The sequence below is a fragment of the Lepidochelys kempii genome, chromosome 2 (assembly GCF_965140285.1).
Source record: "Lepidochelys kempii isolate rLepKem1 chromosome 2, rLepKem1.hap1, whole genome shotgun sequence".
In the NCBI taxonomy this organism is placed as follows: domain Eukaryota; kingdom Metazoa; phylum Chordata; order Testudines; family Cheloniidae; genus Lepidochelys; species Lepidochelys kempii.
In genome coordinates, this window is record NC_136381.1 from 260,409,716 (window position 1) to 260,437,186 (window position 27,471).

The 27,471-nt window shown below is 41.7% G+C and overlaps 1 protein-coding gene across 1 annotated transcript; it reads left to right on the forward strand.

The window, feature by feature from the left end:
* On the forward strand, window positions 1-26,710 carry AQP1 (aquaporin 1 (Colton blood group)). The gene is made up of 4 exons (XM_073334754.1): window positions 1-630; window positions 21,627-21,791; window positions 23,153-23,233; window positions 24,924-26,710. Exons 1-4 carry the CDS (start codon window positions 46-48, stop codon window positions 25,101-25,103), a joined length of 1,011 nt encoding a protein of 336 aa, XP_073190855.1. The 5' UTR covers window positions 1-45; the 3' UTR covers window positions 25,104-26,710.
* The last annotated feature ends 761 nt before the right edge of the window (window positions 26,711-27,471 follow it).

Sequence of the window (27,471 nt, forward strand, 5' to 3'; positions counted from 1 at the left end):
GGAGGGGAAGTGAGGGGGGAAAAAAAAGAGAAGAAAAACTTTGGCATGCATGTAGTGCCTTACATCAATCTATGTAGATGTTCTTTCCTCCTTTTGTGTAACACCCCTTTCCTCCTACAGACCACCCAAAGCCCTATAAATAATCCAAGAACTCTGTTTTTTCTTCAGCTTTCTCCTCCGATCTCAAAAGAGAAATATCAAGCAGGGGAAGGGAGGGAGAGAGAGAGAAAGAGAGAAAAGATGGCTAGTGAATTCAAAAAGAAAATGTTTTGGAGGGCAGTAGTGGCTGAATTCTTAGCCATGAGCCTCTTTATTTTTATCAGCATCGGCTCAGCACTGGGCTACAATTTTCCTGTAGTCGGCAACAAGACAGCCACAGCCACTCAAGACAATGTGAAGGTCTCGCTGGCTTTTGGGATCGCGATTGCAACCATGGCACAAAGTGTGGGTCACATCAGTGGTGCCCACCTGAACCCAGCGGTGACCCTGGGTCTTCTGCTGAGCTGTCAGATCAGCGTCTTGAAGGCTTTCATGTACATCGTTGCCCAGTGCCTAGGAGCAGTGGTAGCCACGGCGATTCTTTCTGGAGTCACTTCATCTCTTCCAAACAACTCCCTTGGGCTCAATGCGGTAAAGCTGATAACTTTTTCTTTCCCACTTTCAAGCAGAAGTTTTAATGTAAGATCACTAACCTACTGAGGAGGGCAATCTGGTGTCTGGGGATTGTTTGAGGCAGCCAGTCATAATGGAAGACACTGTGTTTAAAATAAAAAGAAAAGGAGTACTTGTGGCACCTTAGAGACTAACCAATTTATTAGAGCATAAGCTTTCGTGAGCTACAGCTCACTTCCTCAGATGCATATCGTGGAAACTGCAGCAGGCTTTATATATACACAGAGAATATGAAACAATACCTATTCCCACCCCACTGTCCTGCTGGTAATAGCGCAGGACAGTGGGGTGGGAGGAGGTATTGTTTCATATTCTCTGTGTATATATAAAGCCTGCTGCAGTTTCCACGATATGCATCTGAGGAAGTGAGCTGTAGCTCACGAAAGCTTATACTCTAATAAATTGGTTAGTCTCTAAGGTGCCACAAGTCCTCCTTTTCTTTTTGCGAATACAGACTAACACGGCTGTTACTCTGAAACCTGTGTTTAAAATAGGGCTTCATCCAAAGCCCACTGAAGTCAATGGGAGCCTCTGCCTTGACTTCAATTGCCATGGGATAAAGTTTTTAGGGCTCATGCTGTCACTTGCTAGTACAGCTACTACTGTAAGCTTACAGATATACAAACCATCCTCTATAAGACAGAGATCAAGGAGAAGGTCCTCTTTTTCCTGAAACAAGGTCGTATGTTACTGGTTACTGGAATCACATTATGTTTGTGTTTGCTTTTGTACGTCAAGCATGAGATATTCAAAGTTGCCTAAAGGATTTAGATACCCAATTCCCATTAAAAATATTGGCAATTGGGTATCCAAATACCTTAGCAGACTTTGAAAATCTCAGTCTACATATCTTTTCTGGTGATGTCATTTAATGTGCATAGATGAATATATATTTTTATTTTTTTCAGGTTACTCTGTATAGGCTACCTAATTAGGGGCTCAGATAACCCCAGGATGGAGGCTAAGAACATAGGTACCTAACTAAACACAGAGAGAAAAAGGTGGGGGGGGGGGGAGGAGGGAGCGAGATCTGTAGCAAAGCAAATCCTGTTGTCAAAAATCTACAATGAAATGTACGTGTTGCATTACCCTGAGAGCCGAATTGCTCTCTGACACCGAGTTACAGTTGCCACTTCTTGTGTTTTTGTTTGTTTAGAAATACACTCATGGAAATGTTGAATTCTGCATTGCTCTGTCCAAGAGGAGGTGAGGCAACTGTCTATAATAGGAGCCCTGGTTTCAATACTTTTACAGCCAGATGTTTGTGGCTGTGTGACTGTGGACAGTAATTTCAATAAAGCTGCTCCAATCATTTCAGTGAAGCTGTTCCTCCTTAAAACACTGGCATTTGACCAGAGTGGCAACTAAATGGATCCACATATCTTTAAGCATTTGTTTGGCTTAGAATGAGCCTATTTTCAATGTCAGTCACATAGCCACAAACACCTTGTTAGTGTTACCTACAGGAATATTAAAACTGGGATTTCCCTTATGGCTAGTTTCAGAGTAACAGCCGTGTTAGTCTGTATTTGCAAAAAGAAAAGGAGTACTTGTGGCACCTTAGAGACTAACCAATTTAAATCGGTTAGTCTCTAAGGTGCCACAAGTACTCCTTTTCCCTTATGGCTAGTTACTCCATCTGATTCTGTACAGTGCACTTATTTCAAATCTTCTGGATGTTCCCTCCCATATAAAAAAAATAAGGTGGCAGTTTGTAACATTAATATTCAGCACCCAGTTTAATTCACGGGGCATATTTGCAAGAGAAGGTTTTGATCAGAATGTGTCTTTTGCTACAGGTAAGCCCTTTATGGGCAAGAGAAAACAAACAGAACAAGTCAAAGAGTATTAAATGAATAAATAATGTGTTGTGGTTTAACATGCGGTGGTGTCTACAGGCAATTACAATGAAATTATGAAAAATATAGTAAAAGTTGGTATTTAATAAGTTACTCCAGAGAAACAAGTGGGTGTCATTGGTCTTCATGCTCCATTGCAATATTAGGTTTCAAAGTAGCAGCCATATTAGTCTGTATCCGCAAAATTACTCCTTTTCTTATTGCAATATTAGTTGCTTGTTTACCTCTCTGGAATCTGTGGATACAGAGGATTTGATGATCCATCTATCCACTCAGCTTCCAAATTTTGATGATAATTATGGGCCTGACACAAAGCCCATGGGAATCAATGAGCATCTTTCCATTGACTTCAATAGGCTTTGGATCAGGGTCTAAAAACGGTATGTACTCTTTCCCTCTGAAACCAATGTTGGAGGGAACTAGACCATGCAGGAGAGAAGCACATGGGACATGATGTAACCAAAGAGGTTTCCTGCAAATACCTAGGGGCCAGCTGCCATTAAATGCGGGTGGTCTGTTTCCCAGAGTGTTAGCATTTGGATTTCCCCGTCTGCACGCTGGCCGGCCATGAAACCCTCATGCACTGGTTCACCCTAAATCCCAGAGCCCTGAACCTGGACTTTTGTTGGGTGGATACATGACACCAGACAAACCCCCTTTTGTTTCTTGGACTACCCCCTAAATTATAAGTTACACTGCACGAGCTGGGAGCTGGGGGCCCCAAAGAGAAGAGTCTGGGAGGCAGGGGGCAAGACTGGGAAGATAGGGCTGGAATGACAAGAAGGCAGGGAGAAAAGCCTACAGGGATAATAAAGCAAATACAGGTTGGCTCTGAGAGGGAAAGAACCATATCTTGAGAGAAAATGTTCCCTCCACTTGGGCATGTGCCTCAGCCTTTCGGCACTATACCACAAAATCAGGGACTATTTTTTCCCCAGATGAGCCAATATTTTACCCCATTGCCCTCCCAGCCAGCCAATGTATGTACTAAATCTAATTGCATATGCAAAGTGTCGGGGTGGAATCAATGGTAATTTTTCCATTGGCTTCAGTGGGACTCGATTTTACCCCAGGAACCTTAAAAATTCCACCCGACCTGCAGGAAGGAAGCCTCTGAGTCTTTACAGCAACTGAGTGGAATTCAATGGAATTTGTGCTTTTAGGGGAAGAGAGTACCCTGCAGGGGAAAACCATGGTATTTTATGGCTCCAGCGCCGTGTGTGACCATATCCCCAAGTTGGAATTTGTCCAGGACACTGGTCAGAACCCTTATCATGCAATTAATGTAGCTCTCTAAGGTGACATCGCAAGTGTGGGTATCAATGGTCTTCATTGTCAAATATTCAGAAGAAATGATTTTTCATTCAGTGCTAAATGTTCTGGCTGGAGTCTCGGTGGGGGAATCTCTCTGGAGATGGGGAGAGCAGCAGCTGTTGTTTTCCCTTTGAGAGAAATAGAGAGGAAAACAAATTTATTTGCTTCCCACTGGCCAGTCCAGATTGGCTGGGTGGCTAAGTTCGGTGCCGGGGAAAACAGCACAGCAGCTGCCCTGACAAGAAGGGTTTTTCAGAACCTGTCACGATAGGTCACATGGGAAAAAAACGCACAGGTCAAGCCTCAGAGCAGGCTGGATCCGCCCTTAAACAGAAGATAAGCAGAAACAATGTAGATCTGCCTTTGCACAGTGCTGCCCACTTTAACTAGAGTACAATAGGGAAGGGATAGAACTTATATTATTGCCAACAGCTTCAGCTGCTTGTGCTTTCAGTGGGAATGAGAGGGTACATGACTCTGAATGTGTGGAGGAAAAAAAAGAAGGGGCTTTTAGGCTGGGCTATGGTTCCTAGAGGAGTGGTTTCTGTTGTAACATCATCAGAGTTTATTAGGGTCAAGTTTTCTCAGTTTTCATGAGCCCCCCACTCCCCCCAAAGGGCAAGCACCTTTGCACGTGACAAGGGTGAGTGAATAGACCACCTGCTGTGGACACGCAGTCTCAGACCTGTATGTGTGCATCGTGGTAATAGTGACCCTCTCTGCCTATCAACAGCAAACCAAACAGACAAAAAGAAATGCAAGCAAACTGAGCAAAATGACAGCAGTTATAACAAAACACACCAAGAGACATGCAAGAGTGCAGAGAAAGAGGGTGCAGGGAGGGAGCAGGGAAAGGTATTGAACTCCTTTAAAGGGTTTACTTTTAGGGACTATACGGTGCTAATGTAACCCACACACCTGCTGGGTCTGGTGTTCTGTCCCCTCTAATGGCGCTGAGACCACTAGGAGATTAATGAGTTTGCTCTCCAGCCTTAGCTAAGAGCCATATGGCTTGAGGCTCATGCATTTAACTCTAGAAGTCCCAGGTTCAGTCCTGCCCGCCGATGACTGGGGCCTGTCAGTGTTACACTAAGATGACCACATTAAAAGGGCCTGATCCAAAAGCCACTGCCATGAAGGGAAATATATTTATTTTGTTCAGCAGGCTTTGAATCAGACACTAGTGCTGAGGGACAGTAAGAGACAAGCTGGGTATGTGCAATTCTAAAAATCTGGCCCTCCCTTGTCAGTCTTTAACACAGTGTTAACACAGGAAAGGTATCTGTTTGCAGTTCAGAGGAAGCATCTCTTTCCATCAACTTGCATCTTTTTTTTTTTTTGATAATTTCAGCTTCTCACCCCAAACTAGTTTCCACATGGTAGAACTGTAAGAGCAGAGTAAATCCAAGACACACAACCTTAGCTTTTGAGTGTAGCTGATTATTCTATGTTTGAGACAGATCTGTAAGCTATGGATTGTTAACGTGTCATTTACTTACGCTAAACAGACTACTAATGGTCAACAACCTGCTTAAGTTAATGAAAAGCAGGCAAGAGGCAACTGATATGTGGTCAGATAACTGCTGTAGCAAAGATATTTGCTGCCCATCAATGATTATCTCAACACTTCTATCAGATTGCAGTAAAATATGTTATGCCAATTTTAAGTCAATTTTTCCTATGGCTGAAATTATAGGATTGTGAAAAATGTATGCACTGCTTCATGAATTCATAATTTACTGCACTTTCTGTGGCTTTGTATACTTATTAAAGCTGCTGAGAACCCCACTGCGAAGCTTAGCAAGCAAGCTCCTTGCTTGTTCTAAAAGACCTTTCTTCAAGTTTGGAAAACTAGTGATAATTCTGCCTTAAATTAAATGAAAGAATTTAAAGCAAGGAAAATAAATATGAGTACTAGAGGAGATTTAATCTAGACAGAGGAGGAAAAACAAGAACAATAAATACAATCAGCTCTGTTTTAAGGGAGCATGCAGTGGACTAACAGAAATTGGTTACATAAAGGAGATGTCTTTCTAACAAAGCCAGAACGCAATTGGATTCAGTATATTCAGAGATATTTTGGAGCAGTCTCCAAGGAGATCACACTAATAAAGGTGTCCTTTTGTATGGGTTTCACTTCACGTTGTTCCTCGAGTGTGCTTTGGACTTTCTTTCTAATGGATAGACCCTCTGCCACACCCATAGTCAAGTAGGCTGTGTTCTACTGATGAATCAACAGTGGCAGATGCATGAATGTACAAGCTGGGATGCAAAATGGTTTTATGGTGTCTGGTTAACCAGGCCTGGAGATGACTCAAAAGTCTTGCCCAAAAGAGGAAGGAGGGGGCTTCACCACAACAGCAGCTCTTCACCACAGCAGGATCAGTGCTCGCAGTAACCACTACTTTCATGCCCCTTCCCTCCCCAGCAATTTGCAATTACAGGGCGAATCCATGCGCACCTGTTCAATGCAAGTAACTCTCTGAGGAGAACAAGCCGTGGTCTCTGAGTCTTGTTCAGCACCAGGACTGATTTCTCAGCCCAGCAGTCATTTTGATATTTTCTAAACGAATCGTTTCCGTTTTTCAATGTCAAATGACTTTTCGTTTTGAATTTTACTTCGGCTGACTTTTTGAAAGGACTTAAAAAAAACCTCCTTGAAAATTAAATGAAACGTTTTGGGTTTGGGTCAAACTTTTGTTCTGTTTTTAGTTCATTGAAAAATTGAAAAAATTTCAGGGTTGGGTGGACCCAAAACACCTTTTTTTTTTTTTTTTGGTTCTGCCACCAAACCAAAGAATTGGTTATTCACACAGCTCTTATCACAGATTAGAGAAAGCTCTGGTCTCTCTGAGGCTGTGTTATCACCACTGTGCCAGGAGTGGCTTCTGTGGATGGTAGGAGGGCTCATATGTTGTGCTGTGGTGATTCAGTTTTTCCTGTTTCCCTCTTTCATTATGGCTGCTCCCTCAGACTGTGATCTCATCCAATCTTAAACTAAACAAAATCAGATTGAGTCAGGAGTTGGGTGGTGGAACTTACAAAGAAAACCCCAGTGTTTTAGAAGTCAAGGATGGTGAATAAGTAGGCAGGATTTTTTCCTCTGAGCCAGCCCCATGTTATGGAGTATTGGACTCCTGGAGGTGCCACTGGACAGATGAGACAGAAATCTGAGGTCTGGACTTCTTACAGACATTATAGAGGGCATGACACTCTTTATAAGACAAAGACTTGAGTCCTTGCTCCCTGGTCACATTTCAACATAAGTAATTACATTCTGCATACCTAAATTCCCTCTGTGGTTTCAATTAACCACAGTATTCTCTCTCTCCTGCTGGCCTAGCCTGTTGTGTTGTTATGTTCTGCATTATTAAACACACACTGTAGCTGCTGTATTGCATTCCAGAGGTGGCTGCATTTCAGTGGTGGACAAAATGATCCTTGCATACAATATATAATTTGTAGAGCTCTTTGAGATTCCGGGGGGATGAAGAGACCTATAGAATTATCCTTATAATATTTCAGTCTTTTAGCTGAACTTCATACCAGAGTAGTAGCTAACAGCATTCGGCTAGGGAGATGGGTGACTTTGATAAGATACAGAGCACAAGAAAATCACTATTTGAAAACCGCAGTGGTGTTGCTATGTTAGTAACTTGTTTCCATAGTGAGAGAAGATCCACCTTTTGAATGAGACATACAACTGGAGCCCTCGGCTAAATGTTATAGTTAATTTAGGAAGAACAAGAGCGTTAGCCATTATTTCCTGGCTATGTTACCTTTTTAGTGTCCCGATGCAGTTTCACTTGGAGAAGTTATTCTTTCCTTCCCTACCTAAAAACGAGTGATTAGTGTTTCTCATGCAGCATAGCTGCTCTCTACCACCCCAGAAATGTCCTGTGCTCTCTGCAATGGGCGAGTCACGCCCAATATATGTATTTTGAAACCCTTTTGGTAAAAGACACTATACTTATAACTGTTTGCAGTGTTGTTGGAGCTGTGTTGCTCCCAGGATATTAGAGAAACAAAGTAGGTGAGGTGATATCGTTTATTGGACTAACTTCTGTTGGTGAGAGAGACAAGCTTTCGAGCATACACAGAGCTCTTCTTCAACACTGCGTCTGGGAAAGTTTCTCAGCATGTCACAGCTAAATACAAGTTGGAACACATTGTATTTAGCTGTAACACTCTGAATATCTTTCCCAGACCTGAAGAAGAGCTCTGTGTTAGCTCCAAAGCTTGTGTCTTTCACCAACAGAAGTTGGTCCACTAAAAGAAATTACCGAACCCAGCTTTTTTCTCTACTATACTTATGAGATAGCCTTATCACTAAGTAAATGAGATCCTTGCACAACGTGCGTAGTGTCTAGGGAATACGGTTTGGCTGGAGGTATTAATTCCACCCAAATCAGCACATCTTCTTAATGCATGGAACTATCCCCTCCTGACCGCTTCTTAAGAAAATATAATTGACATGATGGCCCTGAACCTACAGTATGATAATGCTCCTATCTAATGGAGTGAAGCAGCCATAAAACCAGCTGAACGAGCCGCTTGAAGATTTCCTCAGTGTGGGAGCTCCTTAAATGGCACAGAGCTACAGTGGCAGCTGCTAAACCGCACCCTGGCTCATAGTACAGTGGGTGTGGATGGGGGAAAGGGGTGTAGCAATCCTTGGCTTCTAGAATCACTTTTTGGGACCATCCACCTGCCAGTCCAGTCTCTAGGCTTAGAATAGAGCACCCCTGGGGATGTTTTATGCCCGGAATTGGACCACTAGCAGTTGGATGGTGGTGGCTAGAGGAGTATTAGGAGGAGGTAAACATTCCTGTTTGGAAAGTGCTGTGAAATCCTCAGAATAAATGTGCTATTTAAATACAAAATATTATATTCTCTGACTTTAAATTTTGGGAGAAAATCTATAGACTTGCATAAGAATGGGATACAATAGACCTAATCATACCTATTAGTTTTGTTCAAGCTACTAAAAGGAAATGTGCAATCTTTTTAAACCCCTTGAGGAGGTCCCAGCAATTTAAGAGTGAGTAGAACTGTCTGGAACATATTTGATGATTTTTTTTTCCTCGTGAAAAATCAGAACTTCCTCCCCCCACGCCCTGAAAATTTTTTGGTGAAATTTGTTTTCTGATCTAGAGTTTTCCATTCTAAAGTGGAGACGTGTTGGCTAAGATTTGTAGGAAACTCTCACTACCACCACCCTGTCTGTTTTGTGGCTAAGCAGTGAATGTTACTTTCTAGAATCTTTGATTTGGCGTCTTTCACTTTAGGCTCAGGGCAGGCCTATGAGAAGCATAGCAAGCATCACAGATTTCACTGGAAGAGATGCCCTGGCAGAGCTGTGTATAGGTGAAACTTGCCCCAGGCCACGCAGGGCTACCAAGCCTTCCTTTCTAGGGATGAGCCAAATCCAGTTGAGATTCACTAGGCATGAAAAAGGTAGCTATCTGTATTGATCCAGACTGGGAATCTGGCACATGAGGGAGTAATCTGGAAATAAATGGGGAGGGGAAGAGGTCTTTCTGGTGAGAGGCAGGATGGAGGGAAGGAATGAGGTAATGGAAGTAGCTTGTGGGAGTCTCCGAGTCCAATTCTCCGCTTGTGTAAATGGGTAAAACTTTATGGAAGTCAATGGAGCTGTGTCCACTTATACCAGCCGAAAATGTGGCTCTCTGGGTGTATGGAAGATGGCAACTATTTAAAGGATAAGAGAATCCTAGAAAATGTAGGAATCAGAGTTGTATAAAGACATATCTATGACAACCCTTTTTTTTTTCTCTCTCAGCACCAAATTAGTTCACAAATTTTAAAGGAGGAAAAAACAGCTGTAGAAAATTTCCTGTTCTCATATAGAAGTTTCCTGCTTTTTTCACAGTGATTTATAGTCAATGAGTGTTTGCTTTCCCACTCTCTAGATTAACTGGAAACACTAGATAACAATAGGTCCTACTAACTGACAAAGGCCGATAAAAAATTCAAAATGTAAAAGTGATCTTTATTAGCCATTTTAGGAATCCGGCATTCCAGGATTTTTTTAAAAAATAGGTATCATGACGCAAATTTCATTTTTGAGAAATGACATTTATTTTGTACATCCAAATTGTCTCATTGTTTCCTTGTGCTCCCCTGTTGGTCTGTCTCCATCTGTTGTCTCTTGTCTTATATTTGATAAAAAGCTCTCAGGGACAGAGCTTGTCTTTTTGCTTTTATAATTTTGGTTTTGTGTTTGTACAGCACCCAGCACATTGCGGGCCTGGGTCTATGACGAGGGTTCCTAGATGCTGCCCCAATACAAACAGGAATAACAATATAATAGCAATAACAACAAGAACTCAGTAAATCCCCTCTGGATTTACATACGTGGGAACCGGGGCAGAACCTGATACCATGTGTTCTAAAAGGAAAATCCCAATGAAAAATAAATAATTACATTGAAATTTAGAACTGAATTCAGAGCTGATGGTAAGTGGGAAGAGCTCCACTGAAGACAATGAAATCTGAGTTTAGGACATCATATTATTCCATTAAATCAATTACACGGGGCCTGTCCTCTATCTTGGACAGGAAAATAAATAGACTAATAAATAAATGGGAGGGGAAAAGTGTCTGAATATCTCAACAAAGTTAAGAACATAAGAATGTCCATACTGGGTCAGACCAAAGGTCCATCCAGCCCAGTAACCTGTCTGCCAACAGTGGCCAATGCCAGATGCCCCAGAGGGAATGAACCTAACAGGTAATGATTAAGTGATCTCTCTCCTGCCATCCATCTCCACCCTCTGACAAACAGAGTCTACGGACACCATTCCTTACCCATCCTGGCTAATAGCCACTAATGGACTTAACCCCCATGAATTTATCCAGTTCTCTTTTAAACCCTGTTATAGTCCTAGCCTTCACAACCTCCTCAGGCAAGGAGTTCCACAGGTTGACGGTACGCTGTGTGAAGAAGAACTTCCTTTTATTTGTTTTAAACCTGCTGCCCATTAATTTCATTTGGTGGCCCCTAGTTCCTATATTGTGGGAACAAGTAAATAACTTTTCCTCATTCACGTTCTCCACACCCCTCATAATTTTATAGACCTTGATCATATCACTCCCCTTAGTCTCCTCTTTTCCAAGCTGAAAAGTTATTCTCCCTGACAGAAGCGCAGGTCTGTAATCCACCACTTGGGTTAGGGGATGCGGCCTAGAAATCCTGCTGTGTCCTGGGTTCCACCGGGAAAACCATCTACACCTCAGACAGCCGGTCTTTCTCTGATTCTCGAACTCTTCCAACTCTCAGCACAGCTCCCTTATTATTGCTGCTCTTCACTCTCACTCCCATGTTCTCTCCCCAATCCCTTTCTGATGAATCTAAAGACAATATATGGTGATGTGGGCCACAGGATATCCTGAATAGAATAGACAGAGGTGACATGGATGTAATGGAGACAGAATTTGGCCCTTAGCCCTTTTTCTCATGTTGCTTCTATATTGATGCTCAGGGCAGAGAAATGAGAGAGCAGGAGTTGCTGTCTTTACTCCAGAAGCCTATTTGAATATTAATATGGCCACATTTTACCTTTAGAAAGTGGACTTTAAAGGTATAAACTACCTCGGGCTTGAGAAGTCTCTGAGTATCCCCTTAATTCCAAGGAAGATTTCACAGTTTCATTGGCGTTTGGGTTTAGAAATATAAAACTAACGCTACTCTAAGGCAATCAACAAGTGTTTACACTGTGGTGTTTGTACAAAGCCAGATAGTTATTCCAGTGTCTAAATACAGTGGGAGATTGTCATAGTCACAAGTTACCAATGAAGTAAGTAACAAATAGTTTATCTGTATAATTAAGTCCTCCAAACAATCTTCTAAAAAGGATTTGTTTACTCAGTTTTAATTCAGTTTAGAAAACAAAAACCTTCCTAGTTTATTCCCAAACAGCAAAATTAAAAATCATTTCACAAGGAAACTTTCCCACGGGGAATACACAAAGGTAAAGTGGAATGAGACTCTTCCACAAATGCTTTGCCTCACACTGGCGATGTTTAATGAAAGCCCTGTAGATATATTGACATTTACTGTCTGCCACTGGACGCATATGTTAGATTTATATACATCGGTTTAATATAAATGAAGCCATTATTCTTCTCTTTATAGCATGTGGGGCCCTGTAACACAAAAGGAATGACTAGTTTCTCACCATGTAGTGGAGAGGGTGGGAGGATGGTGGTTGGGTCTTATTATCTGAGGTTGTCTACTGTCCAAAGAATGGAAGACAGCTGTTGTGCTTAGCGAAATGTCTGGGCTGGCACCTAGAATTCTCTCATCTGTATTTGTTGGGAGGGAGTCTGGCAGAGGACAGGAAGTTGTGCTCCCATATTCTACTGCAGGTCCTATCACTGACCGACAGGCTGATGAAGTCTTTCCAAAGATTTCCATTAACTTCAATGGGCTTTGGAGCATGCCCCTGTTGTGTGGCCTTAGACAAAAAACCAGTTAAACCTCTCTGTGTCCCAGAGATTTGTGACAAGTTGCACTATATAAGTCAAAACCAGACAAATAATGGGTGTAATAATGCCTGTCTCACAGGGATGTTGTTAATGAATTAGTGTTTGGCAAGTGGTTTGAGCTCTTCCACAAAAGGCCATTCAGAAGAACAATTATTAACATCATGTTACTAATCAGTTACCCAACTTCTGAGGATTTAACATCATTAAATAGTCAGCTCAGGGAGAACTCTCAATGCTTTACCTGTTGTGTAACAAACAAAGATAAATCTGAATGGCAAAGCCTTTGCAGAGTTATGAAGAGGACAACTTCATCGCAATATTAATAACTTTATAATAATTCACAGAATCTGGGCCCTGGTTTGACAAAGCACTTAAGCATGTGGAATTTTAAACATGTGAGTAATCCCACTGATTTCAATGGGATTGAAATTATGCACATACTTCTGTGCTTTGCCGGATCGTGGACATAGTGCATTTTTACCCTGACTCAACAAAATACTATGCAACAAAGCAGGGACAGGTCACCGCCTGCGAGGAGCCGCCTGAGATCCAGCACCCTGAAACCCCTCCAGTGCCCCAACCCCCTGCCCCAAGCCCCCTCCTTCACCCAAACTCCCTCCCAGAGCCCGCACCCCACACCCTGTCCCACACCCCAACCCCTAGCCCTGCACCCCCCCCCCCCCGCACTCCGACCCCCTTGTGACCATTCCTCCACCTAGGGGCAACAGGGACATGTCACCGCTTCCAAGGAGCCATGTGGAGTCAGGTAGGGAGCCTGCCGCCCCTGAGCCAACTGGACTATAAACCGGACTTTCAATGAAGATCAGAAATGTTGGTTTGTAGAGCTTTGCGGTTGGTAAAGTGACTGATAACATAGCTTATACTAACTTCAGTCATGTGAGCAGTCCCATTGACTTCAGTGCTGTGATCCTACAATATCTCAAAGTCCTTTAAAAATAACGGTGTGACATAGGGGGATTGTTTTGGTCCCCCATTGAATTGCCACCATCACTGGGACTAAATGCTGCCACAGTTCCACAGTGCATAAAAACACTAAGTACAGGCTAGGACAGGAAGTGATGCTGCTCATATCCAATTGGAACAGCAGCATGAATTGTGGTGGTTGGGACATAGTTACCTGAGTTAATGGAAACAACGGACGAGCCAGTCCTAGGAAAGGTATCCTGTATCAACAAAATAACTGAGGGACTTTGGGGTCGAGCAACAGAAATGGTTGTGTGGGGGGACTGCAGATATTGATTTATGAGATGAGAATCATAGAATTTAATATGAATCTCTGTAGGTTGGCTAAACAATGACTAACGGGTATGATAATAGTGTATCGATATTTGTAGGGTATGAATAGAAAAGAAGGAGATGAATCGTTTAAGATGGTACAAAGAGTTATCATTAGAAAGAACGGTGAGATTAAGGAGGGGAGTGTTTAGGTTAAATAGTAAGGACCACTTTCAGAGAGTGAATGTCTGTGAAACAGCCTCCTGAAAGAAGTGGGGGAGAGCTGCATCACTTAGGATACTTCAAACTGGGCTGGGGAAAGCAGCAGGAAATGTTCTTTAGGGAACAGACCTGCACTGGGAGGGAGATGGACTGGGTAAGCTAATGTCTATGGTGGGAAATATAGGGATGTCTAGTGCTAGTTATTAGAAGCTTCTTGAACTTAACATACTAAAGAATGAGTTCACTGTAGGGAAAAGATATTAATTATTTATTGGTTTCAGAGTAGCAGCCATGTTAGTCTGTATTCGCAAAAAGAAAAGGAGGACTTGTGGCACCTTAGAGACTAAACAATTTATTTGAGCATAAGCTTATGCTCAAATAAATTGGTTAGTCTCTAAGGTGCCACTAGTCCTCCTTTTCTAATTATTTATTATAAATTATTTTTATTAGTTTATTATTTTATTATTATTAAGATACATATCACAGTACTGCCTCAGAGATGCTAGGTTCTGTGCACACTGCATTTACATTCTACAAATATTAAAAGAAAGTTTGGGGGAATTAAGGATTTCAGTGAGCCCAGCACAATGGAAGAATCTTTTAACTCTCACGGTCCTATATAGGTCTTTTGCAAGCTATGCCATATGTGGGGTTCTTCAGGGTTAATGCATGAATATGCATTACCTGTTAGTGGAAGATGGGAGAATAATTATTTAGGATGGTCTAGGGAGACTAACTTGCAGTAGAGATGGGAGACAGGAAAGTACATTGCAGCACACAGTTTAGTCTCCTAGGATTACAATGCTTTGGCCTAACTAAAACCTTTGGGCTTAATATAGGGGTATATAGATATAAATTAATTACCTGTCATACACAGGAGGTCAGACTGCATGATCTAATGTTGCTTTTGAGCCTTAAACTCTACGAAACTATGCAATAGATTCCCAAGAGAGGTGATGGAAATCCCTTTCCTTAAAACCAGACTAGATAAGCCATACTATAGGGAAAATTCCAGTACTGCTAAAGGAAAGACCTAACAGGTCTTTTCCACCAGTAATTTCTAGAATTGAATGGCACTAAAAGTAACTCTGGAGGTTATTGTCAATGAAATTCTACATTCCATATTGCTTAATTTTCATTCCAGGAGAAAACATATGAGTATGGCACGTAGAGAAGTGTTTGGAAGAGACAAAGATGAATATGTCCCCTATGCAAGGGTGACGTTCTCATTTGCAAAGAGTTCCATATTTTTAAGGAATGATGAGAAACTAACCAATCCCCTGATATATAAAAAAGTAAATCGAACCCCTGGAAAATACGCTACATAGCTAGAAGGGTGCTAGATGATACAGGGCAATTCCACATGATAAAACCACCTTGGGTAACAAATAATAATGTCCTTTCTATTGTCTTGTCCATGTAATTGGAACCATGTTTTGACGTGATGTACTTTTGTCCCTAATGCAAAAAATATGAAGCCCCCAGAAAAGTACATAGTCAGGTTCACCTTGGGCCAGTTTATTTTCCCATTCCCTGTTTCTGTTTTGAAGTCAGACTACTAAGAAATGTCCTTCTCTGATAAAACAAAAGGAAAGAAAACATGCCATTAATTGCCCACATTCCTGCTCAAAGTGGTGGAAATGGGTCAGCTAAATATGTCCATCAAAAGCAACAGCAAGAAGGCAGCTTGAATACCTCCACTCATGGACAAATCAAAGAGCGAAGCATTTTGTTACATCTAATAGCTATTTGCAATGTGGTTGCCATATGTTTCCCACAACTGCATAGAGAAGGAATTCTGCTCACTCCATGCGTGATCACTAGCGATCACTGTTTGAACAATAAATGTACATTGAGTCTTGCAGGCTGTTGAACCATCCCGTCAGATTACATCACCTGCTTGCCTTCACCAAGACTTGAGATGGGCCGTGTGAACTGAACTGTGGGTGATGTAATCCCAAGTGTTGATTAAAATAGACTGGCAAAAATAAACAGCTGTTTCTTGACATTATCTACTTTAAGTCAGGAGTGTGCTGCGGTAGAACTACCTGCAGTTCTGCATGTGAACGCCAAAACGGATTTACTTAGAGCCCACACTCTTCTACGTGGCCATGGAGTCAATGAATGGTTGTCAGTGTTATATAGATAAAAATAATCGCTGACAGGGAGCGGTGTGCTCTCCCTGAGCAACGCTTATTAATCAGTGCTCAAGTAATGAAGCTCAGGGCATTTAACCATGCCATTGCGGAAATGGGCAATTGCGAAGCTTGTACAGATGAAGATTATCTCTGGAAGAGGTAGATGTGCTGTGTCTGAGTGATACTGCCCTTTCCCTCGGATATCACTCCATAACAAAATCAAGAGGACCTTCCTGAATGTTTTCTGACCCTAGTCAGTGTGCAGACAGAAGATGGGTTTGGGCTGAAACCGGAGTCAGAGACCAGGCTTAGTGTGCAATGTAGACATACCCTAGGAGCCTGAGTCAAGGAGCAGAACCCTATTGTGCTAGGTTCTCTACAAGCAATGATACTTCGTTTCCAACATGAAACATTTCCTCTCTCTTCTTAGAGTTGGTATTCTTCAAATTTGTGTTTTGAGTGGTCATTCTTTGTTCTTATACAGCACCTGGTATAACATGGACAGTGGTGTATGCTCTTTCCCATTTCCCATTACCTTTCCGGCATTCTTTATTCATTTTTGTTCCATTTAGGCAAGGCAGTAACAAAGAGAACACGGAAATGCACTAGTATAACCCAAGCCGTTGCTTGCATTGTATGACTCTGATGTCAAAAAATATTGCAATTATTACTGCAATTATTAAAATCATACTGTATGGTTATTGACAGGTTTCAGAGTAACAGCCGTGTTAGTCTGTATTCACAAAAAGAAAAGGAGTACTTGTGGCACGTTAGAGACTAACCAATTTATTTCAGCATGAGCTTTCATGAGCTACAGCTCACTTCATCGGATGCATACTGTGGAAACTGCAGAAGATATTATATACACAGAGACCATGAAACAATACCTCCTCCCACCCCACTCTCCTGCTGGTAATAGCTTATCTAAAGTGATCATCAAGTTGGGCCATTTCCAGCACAAATCCAGGTTTTCTCCCCCTCCCCCCCCCCCAAACTCACTCTGCTGCTGGTAATAGCTTATCCAAAGTGACCACTCTCCTCACAATGTGTATGAAAATCAAGGTGGGCCATTTCCAGCACAAATACAGGTTTTCTCACCCCCACCCCCTTTTTTTCAAAAAACCACACACACAAAAACTTACTCTCCTGCTGGTAATAGCTCATCCAAAGTGACCACTCTCCCTACAATGTGCATGATAATGGCCCACCTTGATTATCATGCTATTACCAGCTATTACCAGCAGGATCCACTGGCACCAGAAGCCACAATACGACTTACCACGACTTCGAGGTGCTACCTGTAAATGTAAGAGGTTAGTTGCTTTTCCATCCTCTCTCATTCTCTGCTGAAACTGCCAATCTAGAGGTGGGACTGGGCTAGTGGGTTTTGCGATGTGAACATGAGGAACTGGACAAGGACCATCTACTGCTTTCACATAAACCACCGAACAGCTGGCAGGTGGGACTGACTTTTGCTGAGTGCCAAACAGTTCTATGATTCAGCTTAAGACGTACAGGCGACAGGCCCTGCCCTTTATTACCACCTCCTCAGAACCAGCTGGCCCCCTTTCTTCCTAATTTTCTTTTTAGCATATTAGCTTAAAAAAAAAAAAGACCAAAGGAAACTCACCTGCCAAAAACTGTCAAGGGTTTGAATTGAAACCACAAAAACATAGTTTAAGGGGACACATGGGCTGCTCCTCACCGCACTAGAGAGGTGATCAAATCTCATGTTGCAGAGCATTAGCTGACCACTGCAAAGGCCAGGAAGGAATACTTCCTAATAAAAACATTGCATACCTGGGCTCCGATCCTGTAGAATTGCCATACAAGTCCAATTGCAGGACAAGCACCTTGGTCAGGTATGTGGTACATGGTGCTAGATGTGGGATAGCAGATGTGTGGGACCAATGGAATAATTGAACATCAGAACCGCATGTTCCTATGAAAACAGTGTGTTTCTTGTTACATATGTTCTGATGGTTAAATCCAGTAGAATGTTTGTCATCCTGAAATACTGTATGCTACTAGGTTCAGATGAAGGCATAGGCAACCTCTGTTCATGCCTAGGTCCTCAGATCCTGGAGTCAGGTGATTAGATAAAAAAATAAGCTTTCATTTAAAAAGAAGTTTTTAGCTCTATGGTTGTGAAGAAAACCTTGCAAACCTGACCCAAGTGTAACCAATATAGTTATGTCTGCCTGAGTCTGTAGAGAGCCTGAAATAACAGCTCTGAGTGGCATGAACTGCCTCATGCATCTCAAAGGGGTGTGAAAGAGGTAACTCCATCAGCACCACCCTGGCAAGGGGGCTATGTATTTGGAAGGGATAAAGGATTTCAGCAGGCCCGGCCTACTCATCCCAGCAGATACACCCCAGCTGAGCTGCTGAGGTAAGTATGGGGAGAAGTTACTCTGCTGCACTTTGTGGGGGAAAAGTGGGCTGCCTGCTGTCTCCACTCCAAATGTATGGCATGGTTGTGGGGATGGAACCATAGAGTACCCCATGTTGTGGTGCACACAGGGCCCCAGATTTCCTTAATACAAGTTTGTATATCACTGTAATGACCCTCTAGGACAGGGCAGACAGACCTCCGTAGCACCGCATGTTACTGACATCTGACCAAAGGAATAGAGAAAAAAACAGGGCAAACCATCACATGTTTGGTCCAGGTTTGTAGAGTTTTGGAACATGGCCCACCCTCCTTGCTATTCCAGTGAAAATGCATGTGCCTCTCAGGCCAGATGTAATTACGTCTGACAAGGCCATGCAAAAGGAAATGCTTTCCTATGACATTGGTAAAGGTTTCCTATGACCTTTCCAGGTTTTCTTTGATTCCACAGAGCCCATCAATAAGTGTTGATTTACACAGAGAATGACCTTTGAACATGGGCCTCTTCTGGTCGTGGGGGGGTGGGCGGAGGGGGGAGGAAGAATATGATTTCCGCCTTCCATAGATAAGGATTAAAGCTGTTTTTCAAGGTGCAATTTATTTTAAAATAAATCTTTTGACGTGAAGGGCAAATCTAGTTGTTGCTCTGCTATTGAGGACTTCAATGATACACCAGCAGAGAATTTGACTCCATAGCTGTATTTGGGGACCTATGTCTCACTGTTCTGATTTTCATAGGTGGTCAGCACCTGCACCTGCAGTTGGCTTCTAAATTTCAACATTTGGCTTTGCAAATTCAATAGGTAGGTGGGATATTCAAAAATACCTCAGGGTACATCTCCACAGCATGCGGGAGGGATAATTCCCAGCATGGATAAATGTGCACACATTATCTCTGCTCAAGCTAGCACCTAATAATAGCAGTGTGGCCATAGTTGAGTATAACCCTGGAACAAGACCCTCGGTATGTACTCAGACAGTCTGAGCCGCTGGCTGCGGCACCATATCCGGTATTTTTAGTGCATTAGTTCAAATAGAGCTAGCACAAGGACATCTACCCGAGCTGGGAATTACCCTGCCCAGCTGCCGTGTAGACTTACCCAGAGTGACTTAGGAGCACAAGCCCCATGTATTTGCAAATAATTAAAGTGATTTATTTTTTGAAGGGAGGGCTGGTGGGCCAGCTGGGATGAAATAAATAAACTGCCTTTTTGGAATTGCTGGGTGAGAAGGAGCAGATGCAATGGGTTGATAACCCATAGATGAGCGGGGGTGGTGTGGCTCAAGGGTTTAGTATGGATGCTTGGATAATGGAGGTTTTCATCTCCGAGCCATCAATTCTTATTAAGTTAAGACTAGAAGCTCCCAACTGTTACTACCGTTCAGATGGATGTTTGGTTGTCTCAATTCACTTCCTAGAGAATGGGTGTCCACATCGCACAATAACACCATTGCAATTGACGTAACTCGACATCTGTGGAGAAATAGATGACTTCTAACTGTAGGGCTATCAATCCAGCTCTTTTCATGAGCAACATGTAAAAAAATGTGTTATCCATAAGCCAAACCCTCAACTCGTGCAAAGAGATGAAGCTCCACTGATCTGAATGGAGTTGTGCTGGTTTAGGCCAGATGAGGCTCCAGCCCAATCATTTTTCTCTTTCTCTGGAGAGACGGAGAAAGCCTCATAGCAAAGGCAAAAACAGGAAAGTGACTAGTGAGGGGTGAAAGTTAAAGGAATTTCTTAAGCATCCAAAAGTTTGGATACTTTTCTGAAGTTATCCAAATGTCTCTCCTAAGGAAATTAGGCTGGAAAACTCATGAGAACAGATTTTCAAACATGATTTCCTGTACTTTCCTTGTTCCAGATGGGTCACAATATCATTATAATATGTTATTGTCATGTATGGCCTTGCACTTTTTAATGCAGATACTATGACAGATGGGATAACCTACTGATAACAGTGACATTGGGTTTAAACTTCGCAGAGCAGGCTTGTTTCTCAGTTACATTGGCCTGATTCCAGTTTCAGTGTCACTTAACACTGAGTTCAGTGGAGTTACTCCTCATTGAAACCGGTGTAGCTGAGATCAGAAAGAGGCCCTGTTTTAGTAACAGACAGAACTAGTACAAACAGCATTCTGAATGTACTCTGCATGATCCATGTGTGTTTCCTGAGCACAAGTTTTCCAGGGAACTTCCAAAAAATGAGCAAATTTCATTTTTTTCTAAGCAAACCTACTCATTTTGCAGCTCAATGACGTGTTAGATACTGAGGGCCTGATCTGATGCATGCCAATTTTGTGGGGATGTAACACTGTGGATTTCAATAGTTAGTTCTGATTTACTGGAGTGGAAGCAAGATTGCTGTGTCTATACCTGTCATTGCTGGTCCATCCCCACAACTTGCTTTCCTTCGGAAGGGTTCAGCAGCAACTGTGTGGCATTTTTGCATTGTGAATGTTCTCTTTTTTTCAGGTAGCACTGAGAGGCCTCAAAAGAGCGGGGTCTCCAGAAAGCCAGGCATTGTACAAACTGGTAGTAATAGATAGCCCTTGTCCTGAGGAAATTACAATTCAAGCAGATGAAAGCTAAAGGGTGGGGAAAGTAAGATACAGAAAAATGATGTGACTTGCCCAAGGTCCCACAGTAAATCAGTGACAGAGTAAAGAATAGATTCAGGTCTCTTAGCCTCCAGACCAGTGCTTTACCCAATGGACCACACCACCTCTCTTTCTCCTTGCCTTATTTCTTCCCCTTGCATTTATTTGGCATTTGATGCTGTATGACGACAGAGCAATGTGCAATCTGTTTCTACAATGCCTAGGTTTTGGGAAGAAATTAATATGTACACTGAACACTCAAAGCTCAAGTCAATGGATAGGATGCGTGTAACCTTAAACTTATAGATGGCAGATTCCGGGTTCTTTCTGTCTCTCATAGGCATAAAAATTATGTTCTTATTGCAGAAACCTGCAATTGGCTGTGTTACCAAAAGCCACTGTGTCTAGAAGCTCAGTTTTAACTTGTGGCTGGAAGGGCTTATAGTTTTACAGTATCATCTAATAACAGTTCCAGGGCATGTGATGAGTACAGTGGCTGGTATTTCAACTCTAGATTTTCTCTTTTTGGTCAATTAAAAGCAACATGAGAGATGAAATTGCCTGACTGGCCTAGAATTTCTCACTGAGGAACTAATACAGTATGAGTTTTTAACCTCAAGTCTCACCTGCATGTGGCTCAGAATGTCAGATGAAATTATTCTTCTTGTCTCCATACAGCTTGCAGAGGGAATCAATTCAGGCCAAGGGCTGGGCATTGAAATAATTGCCACCTTCCAGCTGGTGCTGTGTGTCCTTGCCACCACAGACAGGAGAAGAAATGATATCTCAGGATCAGCACCTCTGGCTATTGGGCTCTCTGTTGCCTTAGGACATCTTCTTGCTGTAAGTTTTAATTCTCATTGTAGATACTCTGCAAATTCCCATGTAATGGCCCTTGGAAGGATTTTTCCAGGAGTGGCTAGCATATTCTGTTCATGGCCAGAAGGCCATACATTCCAACCTGCCTGCCAAAATACCTTGCACAGTCCCTATCTTCCCCTTCAATCTCCCTTATCCTGCTGGTATCACCCTGAAATGCTCGCCAGCCCTGCCAACTGAAGACTGAATATATCATCTTTGCAACCCACCCTTATAAAGTACATTAATACAAAGTAGGCTCCTGACCTCTACAGGTTGTATGGCATTACTCCTTAATACAGTACTTTGGGACATTGGTATACAATTATAAAGACACAGGTCAAACAATGCCTTCATTTCCAAATGTAACAGCCATTCCTTAGACTTCAGCATGAACCTAGAAGCAGCAGAGGTGAAAGACACAGTTTGCTCACCAAGAACTGCACTAAACTAGCTCTGCTACTCTCCAGACTCTGTTTGCTTCTTTTTCCCTGACCACCTCTGCACTCCTCCCCTGCTGCTCCTGGAATGTCTTCCCAGGTTCTGTACGCCATGCAGCCCTTTCCTCCTTCAAATCCTTCCTCCGAACCCCACTCCTTCCCCACAGTGATTTGCCTTGAGTCATCAACATTCAATATTCTACGTTTAAAAATAGAATTATAACAAAATAAGATAAAACAAGGAATTAGCTTTTTTGAAGACAAGTAACATCATAGCTTTGTTTTGTGAACATGTCCCATTCCCCAACCTGGCCTGATGTCATCTCTTGTGGGTCTCATATAATCTCAGTGTTAAGCTCTTTGGGATATAAACCATGTCTCTGTGGCCTTTGTAAGGTGGCATAGACTCCTATGGCATATGCAAATATTCAATAATGACAGTAAGAGAAACTATCCAAACTAGACAACCTCAGGTTTTAAGAGATGATTCCAAATACCCAGTTGCACCAGGCAAGGTCCTCACAGGATATATATTGGCATAATTCCATTAAAATTGAAACTACATTGATTCACAACTGCTCTGAACCTGAGGTGAGATTTTGGTCCGATTAAAGTAAATGGCAAAGCTCCCATTAACTTTAATGGGGCCGGATTTCCACCGTTGGCCCCTTGAGTACAATTTTGCTCCATCTTCCATAGAAGTCTCCATTCTTATTCTTTTCCATTCCATTCCCTAGAAGACTCCATAGATGATTCCATTCAGAATCATATTTGGTTGGTCACAACCCTGCTAAGTGATCACTAAGTATGGATTTAACTGTATTTCAGACACACATATTTTGTTGGTGTGCAACACATAACATTCTGAATCACTTCCCTAACATAAGTTCTCTTTCTTTCTCATAGATTGATTACACCGGTTGTGGAATTAACCCAGCCAGGTCTTTGGGTTCAGCTTTGGTTGGCAGAAACTTTACTAATCACTGGGTAAGTTCAAATCATTCATTCTACAGGAATTTATTTTAGTGACAAAAACCTAAGATGAAGTTCATGATAATTGTTAAGCATTGCCATGTATACCGACTACTTTAAGTTCTTTGGATAAAAAGCATTATGAAAGTATGACTGCACTTCAAAAATACGAACATTAGAAGATATATTATCATCAGAGCTGAGCAAATAACTTAATATTTCATTTGTTAAACAAATCATTTTTTCAGTCCATAAAATAACTGCATGCAGATCACAAACTCCTCAACTTTATTTCTTATTCAATATTATCCGATTTATCTTATTTTGCACAATCTTTTAACTTTGAACAGACCTACTGCATAGTTCTGGCCATGTACTCAATATGCAAGCTGTGTTTGTGAGCTGTGATTGGTCAATTACAGTGGGAGCACTTAGGCTTAGATCCTTCAAAGTATGTATGCGCCTAAGTCCCATTGAAATAAATGGGAATTAGTCACCTCAATGCCTTTGAATATATGGGGCCTTTGACCCCAATTCAGGAAAGCACTTTAGCTTATGAATAACTTTAAGCATGTGAGTAGTTGCTTTGAAGTCAATGGGACTATTCATGTGGTTAAAGTTAAGCATCTGCTTACATGCTGTCCTGGATCAGGGCATTGGAAATACTACAGATTTCAGAGATGTTCCCTATGCTTAAAATGGTGAATGCCACTAGAACTGCTACAATGTCTAGAACTTGGATAAAGTCTTTAAGTGTGTCCATTTAAAATCACATGATAAAGTGTCTGTTTCCTGATTAGATAAGTGTACATGTATTATTGAATTGAATACTCATGCATGAGAATTTGAAATTTGGTTTCCACCAGTACAATTGCACACAACTTTCAAAATCACTTTCAATGAATATTTATGCCTGTAAGATCTGATTGCACAAATCCTCATGCAATGTGAATTTATGCAGTATTCTCCCCTCTCTTTAATGATCACTATGCTACACATTAGCGAGTAGGGCTATTCTTAGCATTTGGGGCATGCAATAAATCCCAAACTGAAGGATAAAAGAAAGAGTTGAGAAAACTTGTATAAATCTGCTTACCATGCCATCCATCTCCCAGTTACAAAAAATGTAACTTTGGTTATAAAGGAAAGTTAGTTTAGTTTAAAATTTTCAAACTTGTGTAGCTAAAGGTAGGCACCTAAATCCATAACAGGCACTTAAGGTAAAATTTTCAAAGTCACCTAAGCAATTTAAAGCTTAAGTCCCATTGAAAATCCAGGGGATTTGGGAGCTTATGTCACTTAGGCACTTTTGAAAATTTTACCTCAAAATGAATGTGGCCTGATTTTTGGAGGCACAGAGCACATGCAGTTCCCATAGTTTCAGTGGAAATCAGACCACATTTACTTAGGAACATGCAAAATGTTTTCCCTGTAAGTGCCTAACTTTAAACACCCAACAACTTTGGCAATATTGGCCGAAGTGACCTGCTCAAAGATACATAGCAACTCATTATCAGAACCAGGATTAGAACTCTGGAGTTCCTGGCTCCCACCCCAATGCATAATCCATTAGGTGACCACCTCCAGGTCTAATCCAACGTGAAAATGAATGAATAACATAGGATGTTTCCAAGAATGGCTCTAAAGTGAATGAGTATTTTGGAAAGCACTGAAAGAAATACCAGAGTTTGATGTTGTATTTCAGATCTTCTGGGTGGGCCCAATGCTGGGAGGTGCAAGTGCTGCCCTGATCTACGACTTCATCCTGGCTCCCAGAAGCAGTGACCTGACTGACCGTATGAAGGTGTGGACCAGTGGCCAAGTTGAAGAATACGATCTGGATGGGGATGACGTTAACACAAGGGTGGAGATGAAGCCAAAATAAAGAAGAATTCAGGGAAAGAAACACATCAATTTCTGAAGATGTTATCACTATCATAGACTCTTTGTAAACACACAAGCAGTATTTCCAGAAGGTTTTTAATTCAGGTTTTCCATTTCCTCGCCCCCTGTCACTCTAGCCTTTACTATCTGGCTCTTAAATACAATGGGCTTGAGGCCAAAATCACGAGACACTTGCGTGTGAGCTAGCGGGTGAAGTTAAAATTCTGAAACCCCAGATTTATGGCACTGTATGGAAAGGAATCGTTCCTCCGATGTCTCCATATATGATGACGACATTCAAATCACCAGTGTAAGTGCTGTGACAGTGGAATGCTAGGACACATGATCTGTCTGTACCCATAACAGGGATTTTACTAGACAGAAAGTTTCAACATAAAATACGAGGCATAATAGCACATGAAAAAATTCTCTCCAATTATTCGCACAAAAGAATCCTTTAGAAATAAATGCACCTAAATTGGTTATTAGTGATATGGAACATGGCTGAGCTTTCTAGACTGCATGCAACCCCCAAAACACTGCACCACAAATGTTCTCAGCAAGCATCAAATCTGCAAGTGCCAGAAACGTTTGCATCTTCCAATCTTTTGTTCTCCCTGCACAACCTCGATGCAGCCTGCAGATATAAAATGAAATCTGAATTTTCGGACTCCAGGGAACTAATAACTAGAAGTCAAATTGGAGCGCAGCTATAACAATGGCAACGAGAACAATACCTCGCTAATGTGTCAACAGGATTTGCCTAGTCCTGTGACTCGTCTGCTTTTGTTAATCTTGCAAATATAACTGTGCATCTTAAAACAAAATGGCACAAAATCAAACGCACCCCACGTTGTTTGAGTAGCTAATACTGGGAAATTCAGGGACACTGTAACACAGACTATATATACTCAGTATATGAGTATATTCTAAATGGGCACAAACAAATACATTTTTGAACCTAAACACAGTTTTGGGGTCATTTCCTGGTTTTTTATATATATGTTTTATATTAAGAGACTAATAAACTGTTTTGTAAGAAAATAGGAGAAGAAAATAAAGGAAAAGGATTGCGGTAAATGTTAGGCAAAATAAATGGCACTGGAAATGGAGAGAAAACTAACACAAAAATATGTAAGACTATTTTCTGTTTTATTTTTGTGCTACTTTGTATTGCCTAAGTAATACACAATTGTAGACGGTTGTGTATACTAACCGCAGAATATATTTGAAGCAGATATGTACTAATATACCTGTTCTATACTTAGACTATCCCCTTTAGATAAGAAACGAGGCCTGGGGTGTATCTATATAAAAAACTGCACACTTTCAATTCACCCGACGAATCAATCAATATCGCTATTGATCTGTTCTCATGTTAATGAAGCAGCATTGATCAGAGAGCCAAACCAAGATTCCAATCGATATGAAAGTTGAAGGCAGTTCAGGACATGTACAGCACATAAAACTAAAAAAATAAGCAAATGTGGAATACGTTTTTCTTTCTTGCATTCAAATTTGGTATATTATCCCATGTATTATCTATGTAAATGTGGCATGGCTGGATTTTGGATCAGTTTAGAAATAAACAAAATCAGTTGTACTACACGAACTGATCATGATTCTTGATTTTAACCTGCCATCCAATACAGTGCAACATCATGTTGTATGGCATCATTCAGTTCTCCTCCCGCCAACCCCATAAAGTGAGGATGATAGTTCTGTTCTCCTACCCTTGGAGGCCCAAATTAAATAGTAAGCTTTTGGGGGAAGGGATTGTCTCTTATTCTGAATTTGTACTGCATTTAGGACAGGAGGGGCCTTGAGTTTGATTGGGATCTTATGTGCTACTGAATAATAATAATAATCATAATAATTAATAATTATATTTTATTATTTTATTATAAATAAGCATATATCAGAGTAAAATATTATAAAGTGGCACATGTAGTGACAGATGGAAAGGCATTAATTGCAAGAGGCGTCTGTCGGGAATGGGGTAGAGAGAAGCAGGAAGTAAGAGCACGTTTGGCTTTATCCACCAGGACACACTGGCCAGAGGTAGTGGGGCAGGTACACAGAGGTGGGATAAGCTGCTCCATGTAACTTACTCATGACTCAAAGCAAAGCGTAGTACAGAACTATTCTGACTCCAGGAGTCACAATTTATTTTCTGGTGTGCCCCTGGCACAGCACAGAATGTAAAGCAGCACCTGGGCCCTGAACGTGTAAAACTAGGCTGTGAAGCCCAGATCCTCACAGATATTTAGCTGCCTAACTCCCACTGGGCCGCTCCTCTTTGAGACAAGGACTTTATCCTTCTATTTGTTGTATAGTGAGCCTAGCACACGTTGGGCGCCGTACATCGG

Excerpts from the sequence above, each read along its gene's own strand:
- AQP1 (XM_073334754.1), top strand. The coding sequence starts at position 46 with ATGCATGTAGTGCCTTACATCAATCTATGTAGATGTTCTTTCCTCCTT. Across the intron at positions 631-21,626 it reads ACTCCCTTGGGCTCAATGCG|CTTGCAGAGGGAATCAATTC; the intron begins GTAAAGCTGATA and ends GTCTCCATACAG. Across the intron at positions 21,792-23,152 it reads CCTTAGGACATCTTCTTGCT|ATTGATTACACCGGTTGTGG; the intron begins GTAAGTTTTAAT and ends TCTTTCTCATAG.